A 26,391-nucleotide genomic window follows, 5' to 3' on the forward strand; every position below is an offset into this window, starting at 1 on the left:
CTGCCCGCTGGCCAGGGGAGGTTTAGGAAACCCCTCGGGCCAGTCTACCATCCCAGTCAGTGGTCCGCTTGGGYCAGTGAAAAAAAGGTTAATAAGGATATATAACTGTTTAAAAAACATGAATTCCCGAAGCTGCTAGTTCGTTATGTACACTGAACAAAAATAAGTGCAACATGTAAAGTGTTGGTCCCATGTTTCATGAGCTGAAAAAAAATCCCAGAAATGTTACATATGCACAAAATGGTTATTTCTCTCAAATGTAGTGCACAAATTTGTTAACATCCCTGTTAGTGAGCATTTCTTCTTTGCCAAGATAATCCAGCCACCTGACAGGTGTGGCATATCAAGACGCTGATTAAACAGCACGATCATTGCACAGGTGCAAGTTGTGCTGGGGACAATAAAAGGCCACTCTAAAATGTGCATTTTTGTCACAATACAATGCCACAGATGTCTCAAGTTTTGAGGGAGCGTGCAATTAGCTTGCTGACTGCAGGAATGTCCACCAGAGCTGTTGCCAGATAATTGAATGTTAATTTCTCTACCATAAGCTGCCTCCAACCGTTTTAGAGAATTTGGCAGTACGCCTAACCAGCCTCACAACCGCAGACTACGTGTAACCACGCCAGCCCAGAACCTCCACACCCAGCTTCTTCACCTGCAGAATTATTTGGTGGGGGGTGGCAGGGGGGGCTGAGGAGTATTTCTGCCTGTAATAAAGCCATTTTGTGGGGGGAAAAAACACATTCTGATTTGCTGGGCCTGGCTCCCTTCCAAGGCCCACCCATGGCTACACCCCTGCCCAATCATGTGAAATCCATAGATTAGGCCCTAATGAATTGATTTCAATTGACTTATTTCCTTATTAGAACTGTAACTCACAAAAATCTTTGAAATTGTTGCATGTTGCGTTAATATTTTTGTTCAGTATAAATTGCTTAATCGCTCGCGCGCCTCACACAGCCTAGTTTGAGATAATCTGTTGGGCAGAGAGAGCACACAGCTCTCCAACAGCTGATTGTTTCGTGGAGCAGCTCACCGAAGACCGACAGCGATAGGAAAGAGGTAGGAAAGATGTTGCAAGTTATGATATCTACCTGTAAAGGCTAAGGCCAGAAAGGGTATGTAAACCAGGTATGTAAACCAGGTATGTAAAAAGTCTTGGAACAAGCCTCCCGGGTGGCGCAGTGGTTTAGGGCACTGCATCGCAGCGCTAGCTGCGCCACCAGGGACTCTGGATTCGCGCCCAGGCTCTGTCGCAGCCGGCCGCAACCGGGAGGTTCGTGGGGCGACGCACAATTGGCCTAGCGTCGTCCGGGTTAGGGAGGGTTTGGCCGGTAGGGATATCCTTGTCTCATCGCGAGCCAGGTGCAACCAAGGGAGCCAGGTGCACGGTGTTTCCTCCGACACATTGGTGCGGCTGGCTTCCGGGTTGGAGGTGCGCTGTGTTAAGAAGCAGTGCGGCTTGGTTCGGTTGTGTTTCGGAGGACGCATGGCTTTCGACCTTCGTCTCTCCCGAGCCCGTACGGGAGTTGTAGCGATGAGACAAGATAGTAATTACTAGCAATTGGATACCACGAAAATTGGGGAGAAAAGGGGGTAAAATTTAAAATTAAAATAAATATATTAAATAAATAAATAAAAGTCTTGGAACATTTGCAATGTGCAATTCAGTCATCATGGAATAGCCTACCTTGAATTCAGACATTTAGGCTATTTGGTACTTGAAAAGTCCTTGACATGCTGGTAGCCGATTTAGAAGTTCAACGGCTCCGATTCATGATTTCCTTTATGATCCGTTTTTATGAGAGATGTAGCCGCTTTCATTTGTTTCAAGCCATTTCAATTGATAGGTGCTGCGCTATTCGGTTGCTTTTGTTGGGGTAACACCATGTACGGATATATTATTACRAAGGGAACCCGTTTTTTGCTCACTTTCTCGTTTCCAGCATACAATAACTCTTCAACATCTCAAATGGCGAGACTGACTAGCTACTACATGGACAGACTTCATGAGTGTTTTTGTGTCAGGAACATCTATCGCTGCATGCAGTCTATATAGTCAGGCAATGCCCACATTCTGACCTATTTTAGAATATAAAAATACATGTCAATGTCAACGCATAATGCTGTTGGGAAGGCCTATAAAATAATTTAAATTATGTTAATGTAAACTTTTTCGAACATTGGGGGGGGGAGTTTTATTTCTTTCGTCTATTACAATGAAATATAACATGTAGGTCCTTGAAAATTACAATGAAGTGCTTGAAAGTCCTTGCATTTGTCTGTAAGAACCCTGTATAGGATACTTGCTACAACCTAATGAAAGATAAAACCACCTGCTATTGAAATTATGCTCGCATCATTCGCTTTCCTGTCAGATCTTGACCTGGTCAGTATTTTGTTCCATTCGGGCCAGTAGCTTTCATTTGGCACTGACCCCGTCTGGACTGGCAAATTGACCTGAATGTCGAGCCCTGATTACCTTGTGGGCCATCACTCCATCCTTGTCATCCTCCGCCAGACGACGGATCAGCTCCAGCAGCTTCTCACGCTGCTTCTTACTAGCGTTCGTCCAACTCGCCTGCAGGCCACAAACACCACCACGGGGGTTAGGAGAGCAGTGTGTGTGTGTGTGTGTGTGTGTGTGTGTGTGTGTGTGTGTGTGTGTGCGCGCACGGAGAGAAGTCTCTCACCTTGAAGCAGTCAAAGAGGTGGTCAAGCTGCTCAGGAGAGAAGTCCCAGGCCAGCTTGGCCAGGAGGTCGTGGACGTTCTTCACGATGGCCTCATGTTTACCAGCCTGCGGGTGGAACAAAGTGTCAACAAACATGTAAACAATCACACTGCTGGATTACCATCTGTTTCCAGCCTCCGATAGAGACGATGCAGGAGCACATAAACATTACATTTACATTTTACATTTTAGTCATTTAGCAGACGCTCTTATCCAGAGCGACTTACAGTAGAGTGCATACATTTTATTACATTTTTACATACTGAGACAAGGATATCCCTACCGGCCAAGAGCAGACGCTCTTATCCAAAGCGACTTACAGTAGAGGTGTGCATCATTTAATGGATGCTTAAGAAAGTGCGTTTTCAGCCGATCAAACCCAATGACCTGGAAATGCCCCAGCTAAGACACAAGGGATTTCCCATTCTGCTTTTAGAGCCGTTACGGGTAGGACCATGCTTTTGGTGCACTTTTTGAGGCACTGTGCTTATACCGGTATTTCCAGCATTAACCACTAGTGTTGCTGCAGGTAAGAAATCCTAGGAAATATTTTGTAATTGACACAAGCCATCTCCAAATCAACCAATCAATGTCTGGTTGTGTGTTTGTGTTTGGCGGAGGGACCAGAGAATGTGTAGCTCTGCCACTTAAGGTGTTGGCTTGACAGTTGCTGGACCCAGGTTCGAGTTCCAGTCTGGGCTACCCCCCAAATTCACTAGAATATAATTCCATGGTTGGTTTCATTGACTTTCCCCTTTAACTGCATTGAATTTACCAGTTTTTTTGCTACAACTTCTGAGTCTGTTGGAGAGATATAGAATCACTGATCTACAAATCGTATTCCCTGACAAATAATAGGTTTTGTGAGATTAAGATTCACAGAGCTACGCCTCCCCTGACTCAGCCAATCACGCAACCAAACACACGCACAACCAGACATTGATTGGAGACAGCTTGTGTCAATTACAGCACATTTCCTAGGATTTTTTACCTGCAGCAATTCTAGTGGATAATGCTGGAAATACTTGCTAACAACTACACAAAAAAGCGTCGCCCTAGTTATAGGTCATATCCCTTTCAACTGAACCATGCACGATGTGTGTGATAATCAATGGCTGGGCCTCCCGGGTGGCGCAGTGGTCTAGGGCACTGCATCGCAGTGCTAGCTGTGCCACCAGAGTCTCTGGGTTCGCGCCCAGGCTCTGTCGCAGCCGGCCGCGACCGGGAGGTCCGTGGGGCGACGCACAATTGGCATAGCGTCGTTAGGGAGGGTTTGGCGGTAGGGATATCCTTGTCTCATCGCGCTCCAGCGACTCCTGTGGCGGCCGGGCGCAGTGCTCGCTAACCAAGGGGGCCAGGTAGTGTTTCCTCCGACACATTGGTGCGGCTGGCTTCCGGGTTGGAGGCGCGCTGTGTTAAGAAGCAGTGCGGCTTGGTTGGGTTGTGCTTCGGAGGACGCATGGCTTTCGACCTTCGTCTCTCCCGAGCCCGTACGGGAGTTGTAGCGATGAGACAAGATAGTAATTACTAGCGATTGGATACCACGAAAATTGGGGAGAAAATGGGAGAAAATGTATTTAAAATTAAAATTAAAATAAAAAATAAAAAAAGATAATCAATGGCTCTCTCTTCAAACACGTACACACACGTACACAAACACACAGTACCTGTGCAGCCCAGATGTTGTCCAGGTCCTGCATGGTAAGAGCTTTCTCTTTGATGACGAAGCGAAGTATCTTCTCTAGTTTTTCTACGTACTGAGGCTGGTGCAGACTGTCCCTCAGCACGATGGACAGGATGTGGTTCTGCTGGATCCACTCCTGAGAGACAGAGGCATCTTTCAATCTCCACTCAAACACCAACAGTTCTGCCGACTATGCCACCAGAAACAACACCAAGGTATACTCTCTATATTACGCACTTTGTGACAAAATCGCTCGTTATAAAAATACATTTGATATGTTGGTGGTTAACTCACCGCCATGCGTTCTGCAGTAAGCCACTCCTCYTCCTCAGGGTTGCCATGTCGATGTGTGTAGTAGGACACACTTGAGATTACCTTGTTTACTTCATTTAGTGCATTCATTTTGCCATTAAAAGAGGAAATTTGCAATAACCTGCAGATGAAAACAACCACCACAGATTACTATCAACAAATAGTTCACATWGGGGCAATCCCTAACTAAAGACTACAAAACCCTTATTGACATTAATACATGATTTGTGCACATCAGGTTAGCATTCAGCCAACAGTTTGAAAGGCAGGTGTTTTAAAACAAAAGCTTTAAGACAGTTTGGTCTGACGCGAACTCACCTAAGAATCATTTTTAACCTAAAAATCTCTAAGCTCTTCACGGTCTCCTCCTGCCCAGGCACCCTGGAGGCCAGGTTCTTCAGGGACTTGATGATCATGGACAGGGCGTCATTTTTGGCTTCGTTCTTGGCCTCCTTCTTCAGCTCCTCATCTGTCAGGTTCTCCAGAAACTGAGGAACCATCTCGATGATGGGCAGGAAGTACTTCTTCACCGTGTGCAATGTGAGGAACTCGTAACACTGCCCAAAAGGCCTGGAGGACAACACAAAACAGTCGCAACACGTCCAGTAGACCATGTCGTTCCCATAGCTCTATATAGGGTTCATACACATTTTAACAGATGGAATTCCATGACTTTTCCATTACTCTCCATGACTTTTAACCAAATTTCCATGACCAACAATTGGCGGCATCTCCACGTATGTTTAAAAAAGTATGCCTAATGTGGTATCGATACTGGGAGGATGCTCTCTGATCCCATGTACCATCTTCTGTCATTGTGCAAGGCACTTAACCCCCCACACAGAATACCTGTTAGGCAATTGTATAAAACACATGGTCAACCCTAAGTCTGGAGGGCTACTGTTGATCAAGCCCTGCTCAAACAGATAATCAAGATCTAATTGAGCAGTTAATTTCTAAAATGTGGTTAGTTATAAGGGGATTGCAATAAAAGTCTGCACACCCATTAGCTCTCAGGGAGGATGGTTGACCACCCTTGATGTATAACATTGCAACATTACAACCAAATACGTTTGCCTTTTGAAAAAAAATTGCTTATTCAATATATCAAAGAGCAAATGGCTATGTTAGGCTACAAATCTTGATATTCAGTTGAAGCAAGCTCACATACAGTGGGGAGAACAAGTATTTGATACACTGCCGATTTTGCAGGTTTTCCTATTTACAAAGCATGTAGAGGTCTGTAATTTTTATCATAGGTACACTTCAACTGTGAGAGACGGAATCTAAAACAAAAATCCAGAAAATCACATTGTATGATTTTTAAGTAATTCATTTAGATAAACAGTAAACTAGAGGGTACATTTTTTTTTTTGAATTGGCTACCTAGTCTGTTCTCTATCATATTTTATTGGCCTACTTGCTGCTGCAATGTCCTACTGTCTCTCCTTTAGTTACGGCCCACTCGTCTTGCACACATGCAGGTGATGCGCGCAAACAAAGACACGCTAAAGTGTCATTCCGATCCTGGCTGATATGTGGATTTTATTTGATTGACAAAATACACTGCTCAAAAAAATAAAGGGAACACTTAAACAACACAATGTAACTCCAAGTCAATCACACTTCTATGAAATCAAACTGTCCACTTAGGAAGCAACACTGATTGACAATAAATTTCACATGCTGTTGTGCAAATGGAATAGACAAAAGGTGGAAATTATAGGCAATTAGCAAGACACCCCCAAAAAAGGAGTGATTCTGCAGGTGGTGACCACAGACAACTTCTCAGTTCCTATGCTTCCTGGCTGATGTTTTGGTCACTTTTGAATGCTGGCGGTGCTCTCACTCTAGTGGTAGCATGAGACGGAGTCTACAACCCACACAAGTGGCTCAGGTAGTGCAGTTCATCCAGGATGGCACATCAATGCGAGCTGTGGCAAAAAGGTTTGCTGTGTCTGTCAGCGTAGTGTCCAGAGCATGGAGGCGCTACCAGGAGACAGGCCAGTACATCAGGAGACGTGGAGGAGGCCGTAGGAGGGCAACAACCCAGCAGCAGGACCGCTACCTCCGCCTTTGTGCAAGGAGGTGCACTGCCAGAGCCCTGCAAAATGACCTCCAGCAGGCCACAAATGTGCATATGTCAGCATATGGTCTCACAAGGGGTCTGAGGATCTCATCTCGGTACCTAATGGCAGTCAGGCTACCTCTGGCGAGCACATGGAGGGCTGTGTGGCCCCACAAAGAAATGCCACCCCACACCATKACTGACCCACCGCCAAACCGGTCATGCTGGAGGATGTTGCAGGCAGCAGAACATCGTCTCCAGACTCTGTCACGTCTGTCACATGCTCAGTGTGAACCTGCTTTCATCTGTGAAGAGCACAGGGCGCCAGTGGCGAATTTGCCAATCTTGGTGTTCTCTGGCAAATGCCAAACGTCCTGCACGGTGYTGGGCTGTAAGCACAACCCCCACCTGTGGACGTCGGGCCCTCATACCACCCTCATGGAGTCTGTTTCTGACCGTTTGAGCAGACACATGCACATTTGTGGCCTGCTGGAGGTCATTTTGCAGGGGTCACCTGACCAAGGCCCTTCTCCCCCGATTTCTCAGTTTGGCCGGGCTGCAGGCTCTAGGAAGAGTCTTGGTGGTTCCAAACTTATTCCATTTAAGAATGATGGAGGCCACAGTGTTATTGAGGACCTTCAATGCTGCTGACATTTTTTGGTACCCTTCCCCAGATCTGTGCCTCGACACAATGTTAGCTAGCAAGTCTGACTACACAAATAGTGAGTTAATGTTACCGAGCTAGCTAAATATCCCTTCCCTGGTGGGCTAAAGCTAGCATGTCACCATGTGAAAAAGTATGACTACACAAACCGTGAGCTAACGTTAACTAACTGGTTAGCTCACTAAAGACACAGATCTGGTATCCTTCCCCAGATCTGTGCCTCTATACAATCCTGTCTCGGCGCTCTATGGACAATTCCTTTGACCTCTTGGCTTGGTTTTTGCTCTGACATGCACTGTCAACTGTGGGACCTTATATAGACAGGTGTGTGCCTTTCCAAATCATGTCCAATCAATTTAATTCAACACAGGTGGACTCCAATCAACCTGTAGAAACATCTCAAGGATGATCAATGGAAACAGGATGCACCTGAGCTCAATTTCAAGTCTCATAGCAAAGTCTCCTATTTATTTTGAATACATTTCCCAAAAAAATCTAAAAACCTGTTTTCACTTTCTCATTATGGAGTACTGTGTGTAGATTGCTGAGGATTTTTTTWAAATRTAATCCATTTTTAAATAAGGCTGTAACATAACAAAATGTGGAAAAAGTCAAGGGGTCTGAATGTTTCATATAAAGTGAATTTGTGGGGGGACTAGATACATAAAGTGCTTTCATTTCTAAACTGTAAAACATATGTATGGAAATACCATTGAATAAAAGGTGACATTATGTACTGTCGCCTCGTATATGTTCTCAAATAAAAAAATACTGGAGTATAAAGCCAAATTTAACAAATGTAGCTTCACTGTCCAAATAAATACAGCGGGGAGTGTGATGTAGAAAGCACTTGGAAATGTAGTGAAACATGCTATTAAATGTAATCTATTAAAGCAGGGGTTTTCAACCTTTTCTTGACCAGGGACCCCCACCCAGGCAAACCGGCAACCCAGGGACACCCATATATGTCAGCAACAACAACAACAAAAATAACGTCTTATTATCAGGTGAATGGTAATGGCAAGTAATCAACATTTTAAAATGAATAGATTTGGTAGACTCATAATTTTGACCTCACCACAGCTCTAACAACTAGAAAGGTATAAGAACATTGTGCAGTTTTGAAGCCAATTTCGCAGACCCCCTGCCCCAGGGGGCCAGTGACCAGTTTGAAAACCCCTGCATTAAAGTGTGTGTGTGTTCACAGGCCAACTCACTTGATAAGTGCGGCGATGATCTGGACGTTCAGTGCTTGGCCACCTATGAAGCGATCGTGCAGTGTTTGAAACCCATTTAACGAGCCAAATTTGTTTATTAAATCCACCAACCAGCCCTGTAAACAAAGAGCAAAAAAGAACACACTTGGTAAAGACACTCACCATCCGACCACTATTCACTCAAGTTGTTGAGCTATACAAATACATCCCTCTCATCTCAAAGCTATTACACAGAAAGGCTTGGGTTGATTGAAGAGACAATCAGAGGAGAACTGGTTGGCTTCTGATTCAACCCACATGCCCATAAAGGCTGCAGCAGTGTTCATATTGGGCTGCCTGCCATCTACAGCAGACAGGCAGCTGCCGCCTTGGCTTCCCTCCGCAACAATGTTCACATTGACCCCCCCCCCAGCCCACGCTCCATTCATCGCACTTTTCATAGAAGAAATCACACTCTTCCTGGCATGGCCCACTCTCATTTAAACTCCACAACACTCGAGTGCATCCTTTTATTGTATTTTCATGCCTCTTCCATTTTCTATGCAGTACACGGAGGGATCCTCCTTTGTTTCTGTGTGCTGGCCCTAAGGCGGCAAGCCCAGAGCAAACAATACTGCTCTGTAGATTTGTTCCAAGAAAATAAATTGCAGGCCAACAGACGACAAAAAAGACTGTTCCCTGTTCCTATGGCAATCGCAGACATCCAGAGGATATTATATTTAGTCTCAATTCAAAAAATGTATTCAGACATTTCTCATTGTGCAGATATGAAGAGATTTAGATGGGAGAAAAAAAGACATTCACACAGTATCCCCAATATCAGTCCCAGCACATAAGTTTATTAAAAAATCCTCAGTATGTATTTTAGTTGATCCACCTGGCTACAAGTCATTTATTTTTTATTTAACCAGGTAGGCCAGTTGAGAAAAAGTTCTCAATTACAACTGCGACCTGGCCAAGATAAAGCAAAGCAGTGTGACACAAACAACACAGAGTTACACATGGAATAAACAAACGTACAGTCCATAACACAATAGAAAAATCTATATACAGTGTGTGCAAATGTAGTAAAGTGGGGTTTATTGGTGAATTTGGAAAAAGATCTTGGCAAACAGGAGTAAGTTGTAGTGGTAACACTCCCTGGAACCAGGGATGGGCATTTGAAATATTTTGACTGTTCCAGTACCCATGTGATATTTAGAGTAATTGAATGGAGAAAAATATACATATTTTTAGAACAAGGGTCGCACTGAATTTGTACTTATATACATGCAAACAGATCGCAAAAATAGCAAATTTATCATAACCATTATAGATAAATCCTAATTGATACATTTCCCCACATATAAATTCAGTCAATAAAAAAAGCAAGTGCCATTTAAGATTAATTTATTGAAACCGTAATATCAACTGGTTATATTATATTGTGGAACTCAAGCTTAAAAAAGGCATTAACCTCAGAAGCGGCGCTTGCTTCTAGAAGCCTATGGCTGTGTAATGGCATTGCTCTGTTAATTTAGCAGACAAGACGCTCTTAACACTAGAACCGCCTGGCCTTTCATCCTGTAAGTACCCGGTAGAGAACATTGCCGGGCATCTCTTTAGCATATGCATCAGATGCATATCAAGAAGTACAATGGGAGAACAACAGCTGGTTCACCTTGGGTGAGAAATAAGAAATCTTTGGGGGGGGGGGCTACCTTGAATTCGGACCCTACCTTGGGGGAGCGAGGGTCAGGGGGGCGGGCGAAGAGCTCGTCATCGGCCAGCTGCACCCCGGCAGGCACCGTCTCAGAGGGCCGTGTGCCGTTGTAGATGTGGAACTTGCAGTGGGGGTTGGTGGCCATGGCCAGCAGCTCCAACAAGGGGAACCAGTCCTGAGAGAGCTTGGCCACACACAGCTCCACCAGCCGGTGTGTGTTGTTGATGATACACCTCTGGACAGGGAGAGAGAGCGAGAGAGAGAGCGAGAGAGAGAGCGAGAGAGAGAGCGAGAGAGAGCGTGAGAGAGCGAGAGAGAGCGAGAGAGAGCGAGAGAGAGCGAGAAAACAATCAGTGAGGTGATTTGCACTGAAACAGCACAATAGGTCTATTTCAATCTTAACATACAAATGTAAGCAGTAGTAGTTCTCTGATACACAGAGAACATTTTGATAAAGCCTTGAAGTATAGTCTGGTGCCCAGAGCAAACCCAACCCCTACTATAGCCCCTAACCCTTCAGTCTTTGTAGACCTGGAGGAATCAGTGGCACAGCGGTCTAAGGCACTGCATCTCTGTGCTAGAGGCGTCACTACAGACACCCTGGTTCGAATCCAGGCTGCATCACAGCCGGGCCGTGATTACGAGTCCTATAGGGTGGCGCACAATTGGCCCAGCGTCGTCCAGGTTTGGCCGGTCTTCTTAACCGACTTGCCTAGTTAAATAAAGGTTCAATAAAAAAATAAGCAAAATGTATTTAAAGATAGCTGTCAGCAACATGGTGACGGCTCCACATAGCCTGGTTGACACTAGTTACCACAGCCACAAAGTCAAAATTGGTTACACCGCAAATATTCATGAAAACAATTTAAGGTTAGGGTTCGGCATAAGGTTAGCAGCAGGGGTTGTAACCGGTTTAAGGAACAGAAAACCAGGATCAATTTTTTGGGAGGGAAGGAAATGAACAAAAGTGATCTCTAGCGTTCCGGAAGATAACCATTATTTTAAAAGCACCCCCCCTGAAAAAAAACATAAAAGTGCCTATAAAGCCAGCATGATTTCTAGGTTAAGGATACTATAGTTATCATGTTTCATATTGGATTTATTAACAAACAAAAAAGTATGACGTGTTTTGAATTCTGGTGTCGCTGCACACACACAAGCTTGTTAGCTAGTTCTGGTCAAAAGCATTGAGCTAGCCTCGGTGATGAGCCAACTATCAGACGTTCAGATGTCCTCCATATTAGCCACTTCTCCTCAGGTATCTAGCTAGTATTATGTAATTGATAAGCTTACTACTAATATCCTAAAAACAGTCGAGTGCACGTTATATCATGATGCTCAGTGCTTCAAGCCAAGCCTCCATGTCATGTCAACCACGCAAAAAAACTTCTGTCAGATCTCGCGCCCTACACTGTCCAAGCATGTAAACTAGCTTGCCCGGTCCATAGCAAGCAGCTCTATCCGCAGTGATTGGTGGAGTTAATTAATGAGCTAAATGTAAAAACTCTGTTGATTTCACAGGTTTAAAAAAGGAACGATATAAACAGGTACTTTTTTTCGTTCAAACCAGTTCAGAACTTTATAATGCTGGTCGGAACAGTGGAACAAAACAAAAAATATATATATTTTTTTATTTCACTAGGCAAGCCAGTTAAGAACAAATTCCTATTTACAATGACAGCCTACCCTGGCCAAACCCTAACCCGGACGACGCTGGGCCAAATTGTGCGCCACCCTATGGGACTCCCAATCACGGCCGGATGTGATACAGCCTAAAATCGAACCAGGGTCTGTAGTGACGCCCCTAGCGCTGAGATGCAGTACCTTAGACCGCTGCGGTTCTGTTCAGAACAAAAACGATTGGGAAATAATTTTGGTTCCAATCCCTGGTTAGCAGGGTGGTTAGGTTTAAAATCAGATTTTAAGAAGAGAGATTATAGAAAAGGGCAGGGTTTAGCCATAATTATAACTTTGTGGCTGTAGTAACTAGTGACGACCACATAGCCTAGCTGAGAGCTTAGGGGGAGCTTCCTCCATATTTCTTAAAACTATCCAGTTCCATCATATCTGGTTCCTTCAGAACACATTCCTAAGTCTGCGGTAGCAATGTATCAACTCAAAAGAGCCATCATATTTGCATGGATGCGAGTGGCCAGAAACAATGTATATTGTCTAGTTTGATATCTTATCCACCCTACCCCTGACATTTCTCAAATCTGAAATTAGCTCCACCTTTCCCTTTGATATTGTACTCAGTCAATCCTTTCATGTCTAAGTCAAGTCCCAAGAAGTAAGTGTCAGGCATGGGAACTGATTTGAGACTATTGGGGGGGGGGGGGCTGGAGATAGAGCTGGGCTGTCAGAGTGGGTGGCTCACACTCTACTGAGAGCGGCTATTCAGGATCAATGTTACAGAGTTAAACAGAACAGCCAAACCAAAGCCCCCTCCAATAAAAAGAGCATTGATCACCCCTGTGATTCTCTGTTAATTTTTCCTTCTTTGCTCCAGCTCAAGGGTCCAGATAGCAAACTGTGTTGACCGACAAGACTGAGGCAGAGGAACATAAGCCACCTGCTTTGCTTTCAACAGAGGACAGAAAATAAATTCATCGGATCTCAACAGGAGGGTGCTTCTGGTGATGTCACTCCCCTTAGCAAGGCCCTGTTTGAATACTTCTTCAGAAATGCATCCTTCCCTCCTTGAGTTAATCACAATTAACACAATTGGATTGGTCAAAAAACAGGATTTCCACTGGATAGGTTTCCCCAATTCAATCTTGTCAAATTAGTGATTACCCTAAGGAAGGGACTGGGAGGAGGAAGGGTTTTCAAAGTATTGGAAGAGGGTCCGTGACTTCTTAAAAAACAGTGACCACTATCCTGATTAAATGATATACAATAAAGAAGAAGACTCACATGGATCTCAAACTTCCACCCGCTGACGGCCTCGTCTGTAAGGATCTTGGTGAAGGAGATGGTCAGGCCATCTCGGAAAAACCTCTGGCACGCCTCACACTTCACATCAAGTCCTAAACAGAGAGAAAATAATTAGGTGCATGGAGATATTGTACTCCCACATCAGTGAAGGCTCCTCAGGAGGAAGGGAAGGACCATCCTCCTCAGTGAATTTCATAAAAATTTTAATAGTTTAACTATACTTAATATATTCACATCACCAAATAATTTATTAAAACACACTGTTTTGCAATGAAGGTCTACAGCACTCTGTAGGGTAGCACTCTGTAGGGTAGCCGGAGGACTACTAGCTTCCGTCCTCCTCTGGGTACAATGACTTCAATACAAAATCTAGGAGGCTCATGGTTCTCACCCTCTTCCATAGACTTACACAGTAATTACGACAACTTCCGGGGGGCGTCCGCCAGCCTTTCAGAGCTCTTGCAGCATGAACTGACATGTTGTCAACCCAAGGATCAGAGAATGAATCTATTGCTGAAAGCATAAGCTACAGCTAGCTAGCACTGCAGTGCATAAAATGTGGTGAGTAGTTGACTGCAGCTAGCTAGTTTAGCCTACTCAAACACCCAGCTCAAAACAGAGAGGGATTCTATGTTAGCTAGCAAGTCAAGGTAAGCTTTTGGATTTATTAATTTATTGCCACAGGGGCCCGCCGGTGTAACTGCTAAACTGCTTGCTGACTGTATACTGTACTGCATGATTCTAGCGGGTTTACTAACGCGTTAGTTCTAGTAGTTATGTGGTCTATGAAGTGTGCTAATATGGTGTCATGACTTTACCTCCTTGGTGAGGATCAAAGGTGCCAGATCAACTGGCAATAGCAGACAGATAGCCACAGGAGAGCAGAGGGGGGAGTTGGGCCTGTTTTATGACTTAACAGCGGTCGTAAATTTGGAGAGAACTTTCTCTCTCTTGCCCTGCAGTATTGGGAAGGTAAAAATCCCTTTGTTACCGAGAGACTCTTGCCGCCCAGAACTTCAACATCAATCAATGGACACTGGGACCACATATTTCAACATCCAAATGTTGGGAATGATGAGAGATGGAATATGGAAAATGTATGTCTATTTTGTTGTCATTAAAATAGTTATGAAGACGCTATCACGAAAACATTGCAACTTGAAGAGCTTTTAAACTGTGTATATCAGGTTTACATTATTTATGTTGTGTAGAAAATATCAAGGATAAAGGGAATGTTTTTGTGATGATAGGATTGTTTTTAGTTCCCTAACAAGATCATAGTAATTATGATGCCTTGCTTCGTAACTAGCCATGCCCCAGGGAGCGTGTCAGCATGATGTAAACGCCCCTTTCTACCCGAGGGTATAAAAGGATTAAGTTCAGAATTAATATAATCAGACTAGATGGACCAAAAGCTGCAGCTTGGTCCACATTAGTCACGACCCCGAAAACTCCAACACGAGGTTGAAGAAGACAAAGGAACATCTTAACAGCTGGTTGAGTAGCTGTATCTAAGAAGGTGAATTTAAGTAGGACCATCCAGTTATTCTCTTCAAATCATCGTTGCCTGCACTGCTGATTAGCCCGTCCTCAGAAGACCACTTCCAGAACGAATTAAAGTAAACAGACAACTAAGAAGGACATTGTGACCTCTTGTGGACAATCAGAGACTTACACGCGCAAATGAAGGAGGCCATTCGAAGAACAGGCCCCCCTTCTCACCAAGCGGAACCCTGCCCACGAAGGCCTGGGCCCAATAGAGATACCCAGCGAAGACCTTCAACACGGAAATACATACATTACCTCTTAGCCAAAAGAGCGGCAGTTCGGGCAAGGTATTAGGGCTACTGTAAGGATAGTTTCCAAATGTATCCAAGTGTTGCTTCTCTTTCTCGCTTTCTCTCTCTCTTTAACACTCCATCTTGTGTAACAAGTGTCATAGTGTTAGTCCGCTAAGGACTTGTTGTCATCGTATTAAGTTTCTAATCAATACTCTATACCGTATGTGTGTGTGTGTCTTATGTTATCATTTAGCTTATTAGTAAGTAAATAATAAAATCAATTTGTGTGGTACGGAATGATCAGAGAGACCCGGGTTTGTGCAGATTTACGAAGTCTGCGACATTCAGAATGAGATTGATTAGGTAATAATTAATAATTGACTGTTATTGATGTAAGAGATATTTATATATCTTTAGAGTTTAAATCGGGAGATAGTGACTCAAACACATTTTCCTGTGGTGCCCCAAATTACAAATGAGTTAATTGCTACATGATTATAATATGGTTTGTAMGTTTTTTTTTGCCTTATCACAGACAGCTGATGTGTTGTGCACTGAAGTCCACAAGCAATGGAAAAACTTGAGAGGAGGAGAATGTGTAGATGCGAGAAGTAATTATACAATGAGCAAAGTGAAGATGCTGTTTGTATGTGGCTGCTATGAAAGTGAACTGTTTTGAGTGTGATCAGGAGTGTATTCATTCCGCTAATTCTGTTGGAAAACCTTTCTTAAATGGAAGCAAACAGAACAAAAACGGGGATAAACATTCCTGAATTTGTCCAATAGAATCTCTCGTTTGCAACTGTTCGACTAATGATTACACCCTAGATCTGCTAGATGCAGAAAAGAGTGTGCAAGACGGTACTGAATGTGTCACTGTCACCTTGATTACTCTAATTTTTCTCTCGACCTGTGCGCCTACGTTGGAAACTTTCATTCATAGGCTAGGTTGTAGCAACCTCATGATGGGTTTGGGCTTGGCGGTATAGGTATTGGACTATATACAACGGCTATATATGCACGGACCAGTTTAAGTTTTAACTTTACCTTTTATAACAGTAATTCAATGTTTGGTTTGTTAAATGTGATACTCAACTCCGGCTTGTATAATGTTAGTTTTAATAGTTTACTCCATTTACTACTTGAGTCATCTCTCTCCCTCTCCTCCTGCTGCTAACCACACAAAGCCCTGCCCAATCACTCAAGGAGAGAGCATTTGTTCGACCACGGAGTCACGAGMCCTTTCTTGCCATTCACTCTGCATGGTCAGATGGATGCAACAATATTGCTGACATGCTGATTACACAAGTATTCTATAATTACACTATTAGTTTGTGCACATTACTGTCTGCCAACGACTGTTTGCTAGTTTTTATTTTCTTAGCTTTAGTTGTTAACGCTAAATCGCTAGTTAGTACATTTAGCAAGCTAGCTAGCCAGCTAACAGTCAAAGCAAACATGGCTAGTTGGCTAATACTGCCTGGTACCAGTGCTGGTGTAGGCCTAGATAAGCATGTTTGTGCAATGGTATCTTATCAGAGAGGAATAGGTGAAGCATGAATATGTTGGCTAGCTAGCTACATGAAGTAAGAAAACATGTAATGTAACGTCTAATTAGGGTGACCTGGAAACATTGACCAACCCTTTGGTTCYTACCCTGTCAATAATTCCTCACTGGCTTATTAATTTGTTCGTTACCATGTCAAACAACAATGTATTCAAGGTGCTGCCCACTATATTCCAACTATAGAATTAGAAAAAACATATTTCCATGATTCCAACAGTTAACTAGGCCTAGATCTTCTTGCCCATATCAAAAACTGTGTGGCACAGTTTAGAAATTATAATAAAAGATGCTAAATTTGATGAAAATCATTTGTTTGGAGTTGGATTCAACAATATAAAATGGAGAAAGTCCCATTGAAATCACAATTTATTGTGATAAGATATTTTGTCCACATCGCCCAGCCCTATAATGGGTATAGGGAAAATTTGAGTATCACGTAGTAGCCTAAATCTATCAATTTTACATTGAACTGAATGAATGGAATATAAATGACAGTCATCCATAGAAGTAAGCCCATGCTCATAAAAAAGAAAATCGCCCTACCGCATCTTAAAAGTCAACAACCGCCAATGTACCACAGATTTTTTGGGAAGGGCTGCAAGTCAAATATCAATCTAAAGAGAAACTAAGTGGATGATATTTCATGAGTCATTGACAAAGCGAAAGTAGAGAGAGTCAACTACCAAGCAAGTCTAAACTCCATACACCGTGGGTGAAATACAGTGCAGTCATAATATTTCAAATGTGTACATAGCCAAGCTTTCTATACCATCTTGCTTGCCATAGTTCAAAGTATTGAGGAGTGATTTGAGGAATAGAATGAATCAACATTCTTACCTTTTTTACTAAGCTCTATAGCAGCTTCTAGAAGAACCTCTAACTCTCCCTTTGGAAGAACTGGAACAACCCAGCGGGGTCTGGAAACAAAACATCCACATGAATACAGATACACACACATTCCTTCTCACAACCACACACACCTCCTTATATCAACACACCCACCCATAGAACTCAATGCCAAACATACATACCTGTCGTTCAGCTTGGTCATGGGTGTAGGAGTGTGTTTGTACCTGTTGATCATGTCATCCAGCTTGGCCAGGTCTGTGTGAGGGAAGGCCGGCTCCTCCTCCTCCAGCTGGGGGGGGGCGTCCCCCTGACCCTGCTCATCCGGGGGGCTCACTGGAGAGTTCTCATTGGTGGAGTTAGGGGACGACGTCTGAAACACACCATCAAAAACAGAATATAGGACAGAAATTCCCCAAATCCCAATTTCGCAATAACCCGCCTCAAAACTAGGGGAAACACTGACTCATAATATATAACAGGAGAGCTAGAGAGCCTAGTGACAGTCATCTGGACAGAACCAGTCTATTCCCAGTTCCCACCAACATTCACTCTTCAACACAAGCTCACATCATTCGGTCCTAACTTGGGATCTGCACCAGTCACTCAGACTTTCACTCAAAATCATGCATTGATGACATTGGGAGATTTGCGTAAAAAAAAGAATAACTTGCAATCTGCACGCGTCACTGAAGTTAAGGTCCAGCCCATAAAGAGCTGAGAGACGATTTCATAAGGAGGCACTGCTGTGATAGAAAGATCTTATCTGAGGCCCCTGTTGCAGCCAGGTCTCAAAACCCGTGACTGTACTCCAACAATCTACAACAAATATGGGATTTTTACAAACAGTAGCACTGTAGTATAGGAATGATCAGCTATAGAACTCCTTCTCCCCGAAACATACCCATATGTTTTGTTTTCCTAATGTAGCCTAAGCTAAAGCCAATTAGCCAAACCATGAGGTACAATCAACATTATACACAAGCGTGCACAAAATGCACATTGCACACACACTAGGGGAGGCATGGAAAATACTTGACACCATGTCAGTGTGTGTGTGTGTAATATATTAATGTGGCATATGCAGGTGTTAAGGAGAAATGCAGTATGTCTCTTTAATTGTAAGGCTGTGAAAGTCCACAGATAAATTATTCTTTATTCCCATCATGTCTTCAAGAACTGTGTGTGTGTGTGTGTCTGACATATGTTAATGACTGTTCGTATGTATGAGCAGCAGTGGTAGCAGCAAGTGTGTGTGTCTGATGCGGGTAGCGGAGCTGAGAACTTGGGAAATGTGGGGGTGTGTGGAGAAGGCTCTTTCTGCTTGGTTGACCTACATAGCCAGCTTGCCTCTCACGTCTGGGCGCTACTCATCCCTAGCCCACACACACACATTCTCTCTGTCTTTATCTATTACTCTGGGGCTTGTGTTCATTGATTCCTACCTCCTCCTTCCAAGTCTCCCTGCCTTCTTTCTATGTCCCTCTGTGTGCCTAGGTGTGAGCACTGACTGTCACCCCCCTGCAGTTTAATTCAATTAGATGCGTCTCGGTGCTGCTGCTGTAACAATGTGGGCCACTGGTGCAGTATTTGTAACAGAACAACACTCAAGTCTAAACAATACACCAATATAGCAGCCATCAAACACACAACTTGTGTTATGGTTTCAGAGGCCAAAACAGGTTTGATTTATAGTTACCGTTAAATGAATCAGGACAGCTTTATGCCCCACAGGGCACGAGGAGGACGTTCATGTCATACTATGTGCTTTAGCACAAAGAGGAGCAGGAGGAGAGGATGGGGGCAACGAACGGCAGAGAGGAGAGGTGAAGAGGGGAGAGTAAAGGGCGAGAGATAGAAGAGGATGTTGAGACATGAAGAAGTGAGAGGATAGAGAAGTGAGAGGATGGGGCAGAGTAGAGGTAGAAAAAAAAACAGGATGTTGAGGTGAAGGACAGAAATCAAAGAACAGAGAGGCTTCTGACCTGGTTCTGTGGCAGCGGGGGCTGGCTCTGACTCTGAGCGTCGGGTGCCTGGCCTGCCTGGTTGTCGTTGCCGCCAACAGGAGAGCCACGAGTGGTGGCCGTCATGCTCGCTACGGGGCAGATCTTGGCAATCTTGGCCTCTTTTAGGGAGCACTGGCCGAGGGGGAAATCACAGGAGGCGCCTCAGCAACCTCAGAGGCAGAGCAGAGGGAGGAGAGCAGCGGCCGTGGCACGAGAGAGAGGGACAGAACCACCTGGAGATCTGGACGGGCCGCTGAGACCATTGCATAACCTGGAGAGAAGAGGGTTATAAGGTGTATGGGTTTTGTTGTCTGTAGACAAAATACTGCATGGTGGGATCACTCACAAAAACGTACAAACACGATAGGAGAGATTTCATGCGGGTCAATTCAATCAATGGGATCACTTCTCCGTTTATGGTCCGTTTGTGTGTTATATACATGGTTTCCTTTTTTCTTTTTTTAAGGCCATTATGCGTTGTCAAATCGAACCACAACTAGCTTGTTTGGGGGTCTCAGTGACCAACTTTGTCAGGTGAGCCTGATCAAGTTTTTGGTAAGCAAAACAATAAACATACACCGAATTAGAAATGTGAAGACGAGCAGGTTTCAATTCTTAACGATTCTCTGGGACCTATCAGATTGGAAGGGAACAATCTTTTGTATTTTCCCCCGACATTTGCTTGATTGTGTTCCATTTTTGCAGTTTGGAAGCTTTGTTGTAGAGACAATGTGCGGAAGTAAGAGATAAGCGTTAGAGCGTTGACGTGATAAGGAGGGACGGTACAGAGAAACATGTTAAGCATGCACCCTCTATGGCTGCTTCTGAGTCTGGGTGTATCATTTCCAATCAGATAAGCTGAGATCTTGGCATGGATTGGCCAGGTTGTCAGTATCACCATTAGCGAAGCGTAATATGACCTAGCTGCCAATCCAGTACTTGTTAGCACCACTAGACATCTTTGCAAATCCTACTTTCTAGCATTCTGGCCTGGTCTTGTCTAGTGTAACACCCAGACATAGCTAGCCGGGCAGTGGAATCAAATGTTTGTCAGAGGTTAAAATAAAATGTAGATAATATCCTACAATGATATTGCTAGCAACGGAGAGTGATAAGACAGTGGGAGAGATAACAATCCTCAACAGATGGAAATAATCTCTCTGTTCATCAGTGAGGCTGCCAACTAGCATGTTTCAAGGGCTGTAGTGAAGTCGGAGAGCAGGCAGCAGCATCTCCGGTTAAAACAGCATGACATTGACACCATTGGCCTGACTCTGGAGAGGAAGAAGCCTGAAGACCTCTGACTGCTCGTACCGCATGGATCCAATTAAGGCTAGTAGTGGAAATGCCACTACTATTGTATAAGGAAAACTAAAAGTGCACATTTTAGTCCCCCATTTTGTTCGCAAGCAAAGTTGTAGGCTATTTTACACAAACAAGCAAGAGAACAAGACAAACAGTTGTGGTTCAAGTCTAGCTATATGACTACAGTGGAGTGGAGTGTTACCTAGGGATGGCACAATTATCGTATAAATCTTGTAACCGACGACTATGGATAACAACCGTGAACAAACAAAACAAAAAAACATAATCGTCATACTGTCATTCATTTCAGGAGAAAGGGGATTCAACTTCATATTTAAGTAACAGCATTTAAAAAAAATAATAATAATAATTAACACATGAAGTGGGTAAAGTTGGTAATCATTTTACATGCAGAATAACACTTTGGTCAAAAGTTCCAGGTCAAAACCATTCATTTTTCAACAGGGTCGTCCGTCACCAAAGCTGGTTGTATTCATTAGGTACTGTATGTCACATCCAATTTTCAAAGATGCATTTCAAGTAAAACATGTATTTATTTTTTTATAACATTTGCATGACAATGAATCATTACTCAAAATTCCAGAACAGCCCTAGTGTTATATAAATGGGCTCATTCAGACAGTATAACGACCATCATGCACACAGCATAACCGACATGCCAGCAAGAAAAACTATTAAAGGTCAAGTGGATCATTAGCAAGATGGAATTGCCTGTGTTCCATAGTGCTGTTTTGTCACCTATGACCCTGTCCACTTTGTTCAAATGTTGAAATCAAGTGGCCTACCTTTGAGTGAACAAAACATTAAGAACATTAAGTTCCTAATGTTTGGTATACTCAGTGTATATTTCCCAGAATGAGAACGAGTTGCCAAATCCTTATATAAATGTTTCATGCTTATTGCACATTTATAAAACAGACTAGACAGCTAGTATAACAGTCTATGGCTAAAATAATCCAAGCAGAACGTGATGCAACAAACTGAACATTCATTTTCCAGAATCATTGTTCATTGATATTCACATTTTAGCAGTGTCTGCTCTGCGCATAATTTGTGAAAAGTAGGGGAAAAGATAACTTCTCCCCTACTACAGTAAAATAATGTCTCTGTGTGTTTCGGTGTCCACAGTGCATTCGGAAAGTATCCAGGCCCCTTCCATTTTACCACATTTTGTTATGTTGCAGCCTTATTCTAAAATTTATACAATTATATTTTTTCCTCAATCTACACACAATATCCCATAATCAGAAAGCAAAAACAGTTTTTTTGAATTTTTGCAAATTTAAATACCTTATTTATAGAACTATTCAGACCCTTTGCAATGAGATTCGAAATTGAGCTCAGGTGAATCCTGTTTCTGTTGATCAACCTTGAGATTTTTCAGAGCAAAAATCAAGCCATGAGGTCGAAAAGAATGTGTCCGTAGAGCTCCGAGACAGGATTGTGTCGAGGCACAGATCTGGGGAAGGGTACCAAAATAATTCAGCAGCATTATAGCTCTCCAAGAACACAGTGGCCTCCATCATTCTTAAATGGAAGAAGTTTGGAACCACCAAGACTCTTCCTAGAGCTGGTCCCCGGCCAAACTGAGCAATCGGTTTGAAAGGCCTTGGTCAGGGAGGATGGTTACTGACAGAGCTCCTCTGTGGAGATGGGAGAAGCTTCCAGAAGGACAACCATCTCTGCACCACTCCACCAATCAGGCCTTTATGGTAGAGTGGCCAGACGGAAGCCACTCCTCAGTAAGTTACGACAGCATGCTTGGAGTTTGCCAAAAGGYACCTGAAAGGTCTCTCAGACCATGAGAAACTGATTCTCTGGTTTGATGAAACCAAGATTGAACTCTTTGGCCTGCATACCAAACGCCACGTCTGGAGGAAACCTGGCACCATCCATACAGTGAAGCATGGTGGTAGCAGCATCATGCTGTGGGGATGTTTTTCAGCGGCAGGGACTGGGTCAGGATCGAGGGAAAGATGAACGGACAAAGTACAGAGATCCTTGATGAAAACCTGCTCCAGAGTGCTCAGGACCACAGACTGGGGTGAAGGTTCACCTTCCAACAGGACAATGACCCAAAGCACAGAGCCAAGACATTGCAGGAGTGGCTTCGGTACAAGTCTCAATGTCCTTGAGTGGCCCAGCCAGAACCCGGACTTGAACCCAATCTAACATCTCTGGAGACCTGAAAATGGCTGTGTAGCGACACTCCCCATCCAACCTGACAGAGCTTGAGAGGATCTGCAGAGAACAATGGGAGAAATTCCACAAATACAGGTATGCCAATTAGACTCAAGGCTGTAATTGCTGCCAAAGGTGCTTCAACAAAGTACTGAGTGAAGGGTCTGAATATTTATGTAAATGTTCAGTTTATTTTTAATTAACTTGCAAACATTTCTAAAAACCTGTTTTTGCTTTGTCATTATTGGGTATTGTGTGTACATTGATGAGTGAAACAAATTATTTTATCCAGTCTAGAATTAGGCTGTAACGTAACAAGATGTGGGAAAGTTAAAGGGGTCTGAATACTTTCTAAATGCACAGTATGACCGATTCTTTTGGACCAAACCTCAAATGCAAATAGCGAGTTGAACACTTTTCAGAGAAGAAGTGATCTCTCATCTTTGTTGTGTGAGTGGCAGGGGCATGGTGCGTGTGTGTGCAAACAGAGAGGAAGAGTCGAAGCGAGAGGTTTCACGCTCGCCAAAAAAAGCCCAATACGTTTCTATTTGCTTATTTTGGACCTAAACTTCTCGCCTGCCTTTTCCCACCTTTGGAACAATGACTCCCATTGTTACGGTGGAGACATGAGCATCTTGCTCTTATATACAGATCTCTGGTGTAAATGGGAAGGTGCAGACAGCACACTAGGAGCATAGGAGACGAGACCAAAAAGACAACATGAGAGCAAGCGGACATTCTCGCAATTCTTGCGATACAGGCATCTGGAATATCGCACAAAAACATTCATTCAATATAGTCGCCCTACACTCCACTTGGAATAATCATTGAACAAGGAATAAACCACTTAGTGACCAAAAGCCACACGATGGAAACTCTTACAATGTGTGCTTAGCGTGCAAGACTTATTTAAACAGGTAGCCCAATTCTGATCTGATATTTTTTTCACTAAATTGGTATTTTGACCAATCAGATCAGCTCTGAAAAATATCTGATGTGAAAAGATCTGATTGATCAATACGAATTAGGTGGAAAGAATATCAGAATTGGTCTGCCTGTCTAAACGCAGCCAAAGGGTTAAGGATGGAAATCTGGGATGGATGCGATTCCTACAAGACTACCACACTCAGTATTCTCCTCCACAATCCCACAACATTGGCCATCCAGACAGTCCTCTCCTAATGTTTTAGATTGAGCAACAACAAAATTCAAACAAAAGCCATTGTTCAGAAAAGAAAATCCAATCTTCAGTTTAATATTCATTCGATTGAGATCAGAAGTAAAACAAAGGAATAGCCTAGGCCTAAGCACTCAAAAATACTGAACAAAAATAAAACCAACCATTTTTTTTTTTTTACTGAGTTACAGTTCATATATAAGAAATCAGTCAATTGAAATTCATAGGGGCCTTAATCTATGGAAAATACAGATATGCATCTGTTGGTCACAGATAACTTTTTAAAAAGTAGGGGCGTGGATCAGAAAACCAGTCAGTATCTGGTGTGACCATTTGCCTCACAGTGTGACATCTTCGCATAGAGTTGATCAGGCTGTTGATTGTGGCCAGTGGAATGTTGTCCCACTCCTCTTCAACAGCTGTGCGAAGTTACTGGATATTGGCGGGAACTGGAATACAACAACCCAGAGCATCCTCAAATGCTCAATGGGTGACATGTCTGGTGAGTATGCAGGCCATGGAACTGGGAGATTTTCAGCTTCCAAGAATTGTGTACAGAACCTTGCGACATGGGGCCGTGCATTATAATGCTGAAACATACGTTGAAGGTGGTCGATGAATGACATGACATGACAATGGGCCAGGATCTCATCACGGTATCGCTGTGCATTCAAATTGCCATTGATAAAATGCAATTGTGTTTGTTGTCTGTAGCTTATGCCTGCCCATACCAGAACACCATCGCCACCATGGGGCATTCTGTTCACAACTTTGACATCAGCAAACCGCTCGCCCACACGACACCATACACGTGTTCTGCAGTTGTGAGGCTGGTTGCACGTACTTCGAAATTCTATAAAACAAGGGGGCTTATGGTAGAGAAATGAACATTACATTCTCTGGCAACAGCTCTGATGGACATTCAATAAAAGCCTGATGCTGATATCATATGAAAACATTTAGGCCTAGATTAGATTGGGAGAAGACTGAAGTTCATACAGTGCATTTGGAAAGTATTCAGAACCCTTTACTTTTTCCACATTGTGTATAGAATAAGGCAGTAATGTAACAATTAACACACAATACCCCATAATAACAAAGCAAAAACGAAACTGCAAAACTTAACACATTATTTCAGACCTTTTACTCAGTAATTTGATGAAGCATCTTTGGCAGCGATTACAGCCTCCAGTCGTCTTGGGTATGACCCTACAAGCTTGGCACATCTGTATTTGGGGAGCTTCTCCCATTCTTCTCTGCAGATCAACTCAAGCTCTGTCAGGATGGATGGGGAGCGTCGCTGCACAGCTATTTTTTGGTCTCTCCAGAGATGTTTGATCGGGTTCAAGTCCGGGCCCTGGCTGGGTCACTCAAGGACATCCAGAGAAGCCACTGCTCCCGAAGCCACTCCTGCATTGTCTTGGCTGTTTGCTTAGGGTCGTTGTCCTGTTGGATGGTGAACCTTCGCTCACGTCTGAGGCCCTGAGCACTGTGGAGAAGGTTTTCATCAAGGATCTCTGTACTTTGCTCCGTTCATCTTTCCCTCGATCCAGACTAGTCTCCCAGTCCCTACCGCTGAAAAACATCCCCACAGCATGATGCTACCACCACCATGCTCCACCGTAGGGATGGTGCCAGGTTTCCTCCAGATGTGGCATTTGGCATGCAGGCCAAAGAGTTCAATCTTGGTTTCAGACCAGAGAATCTCGTTTCTCATTGTCTGAGAATCCTATCGGTGCCATTTGCCAAACTCCAAGCGGGCTGTCATGTGCCATCTACTGAGGAGTGGCTTCCGTCTGGCCACTCTACCATAAAGGCCTGATTGGTAGAGTGCTGCAGAGATGGTTGTCCTTCTGGAAGGTTCCCCCATCTCCACAGATGAACTCTGGCGCTCGGTCAGAGTGACCATCAGGTTCTTGGTCACCTCCCTGAAACCTCTCGCTTCGCCTCTTCCTCTCTGTTTGCACACACACACACACCATGCCCCTCCCCCTGCATTTGGCCAGGCAGCCAGATCTAGGAAGAGTCTTGGTGGTTCCAAACTTCCTCCATTTAAGAACGATGGAGGCCACTGTGTTCCTGGCAATGCTGCAGAAATGTTTTGGTACCCTTCCCCAGATCTGTGCCTCAACACGATCCTGTCTCGGAGCTCTACGGACAATTCMTTCGACCTCATGGCTTGGTTTTT

At 43.7% G+C, this 26,391-nt stretch overlaps 1 protein-coding gene across 1 annotated transcript in view; it reads right to left on the minus strand.

The window, feature by feature from the left end:
• Positions 1–26,391, minus strand: part of usp9 (ubiquitin specific peptidase 9) — a 90,362-nt gene that overhangs the window by 54,745 nt on the left and 9,226 nt on the right. The window contains 11 exon segments of the mRNA XM_070437729.1: positions 2,486–2,584; positions 2,697–2,801; positions 4,403–4,555; positions 4,714–4,852; positions 5,050–5,301; positions 8,681–8,796; positions 10,399–10,617; positions 13,299–13,411; positions 17,505–17,584; positions 17,741–17,886; positions 19,499–19,790. Of these exon segments, the coding sequence (XP_070293830.1) occupies positions 2,486–2,584; positions 2,697–2,801; positions 4,403–4,555; positions 4,714–4,852; positions 5,050–5,301; positions 8,681–8,796; positions 10,399–10,617; positions 13,299–13,411; positions 17,505–17,584; positions 17,741–17,886; positions 19,499–19,603 (1,527 nt within the window). The 5' untranslated portion in view covers positions 19,604–19,790.

This window comes from Salvelinus sp. IW2-2015, linkage group LG36 (assembly GCF_002910315.2).
Source record: "Salvelinus sp. IW2-2015 linkage group LG36, ASM291031v2, whole genome shotgun sequence".
NCBI classification, from domain to species: domain Eukaryota; kingdom Metazoa; phylum Chordata; class Actinopteri; order Salmoniformes; family Salmonidae; genus Salvelinus; species Salvelinus sp. IW2-2015.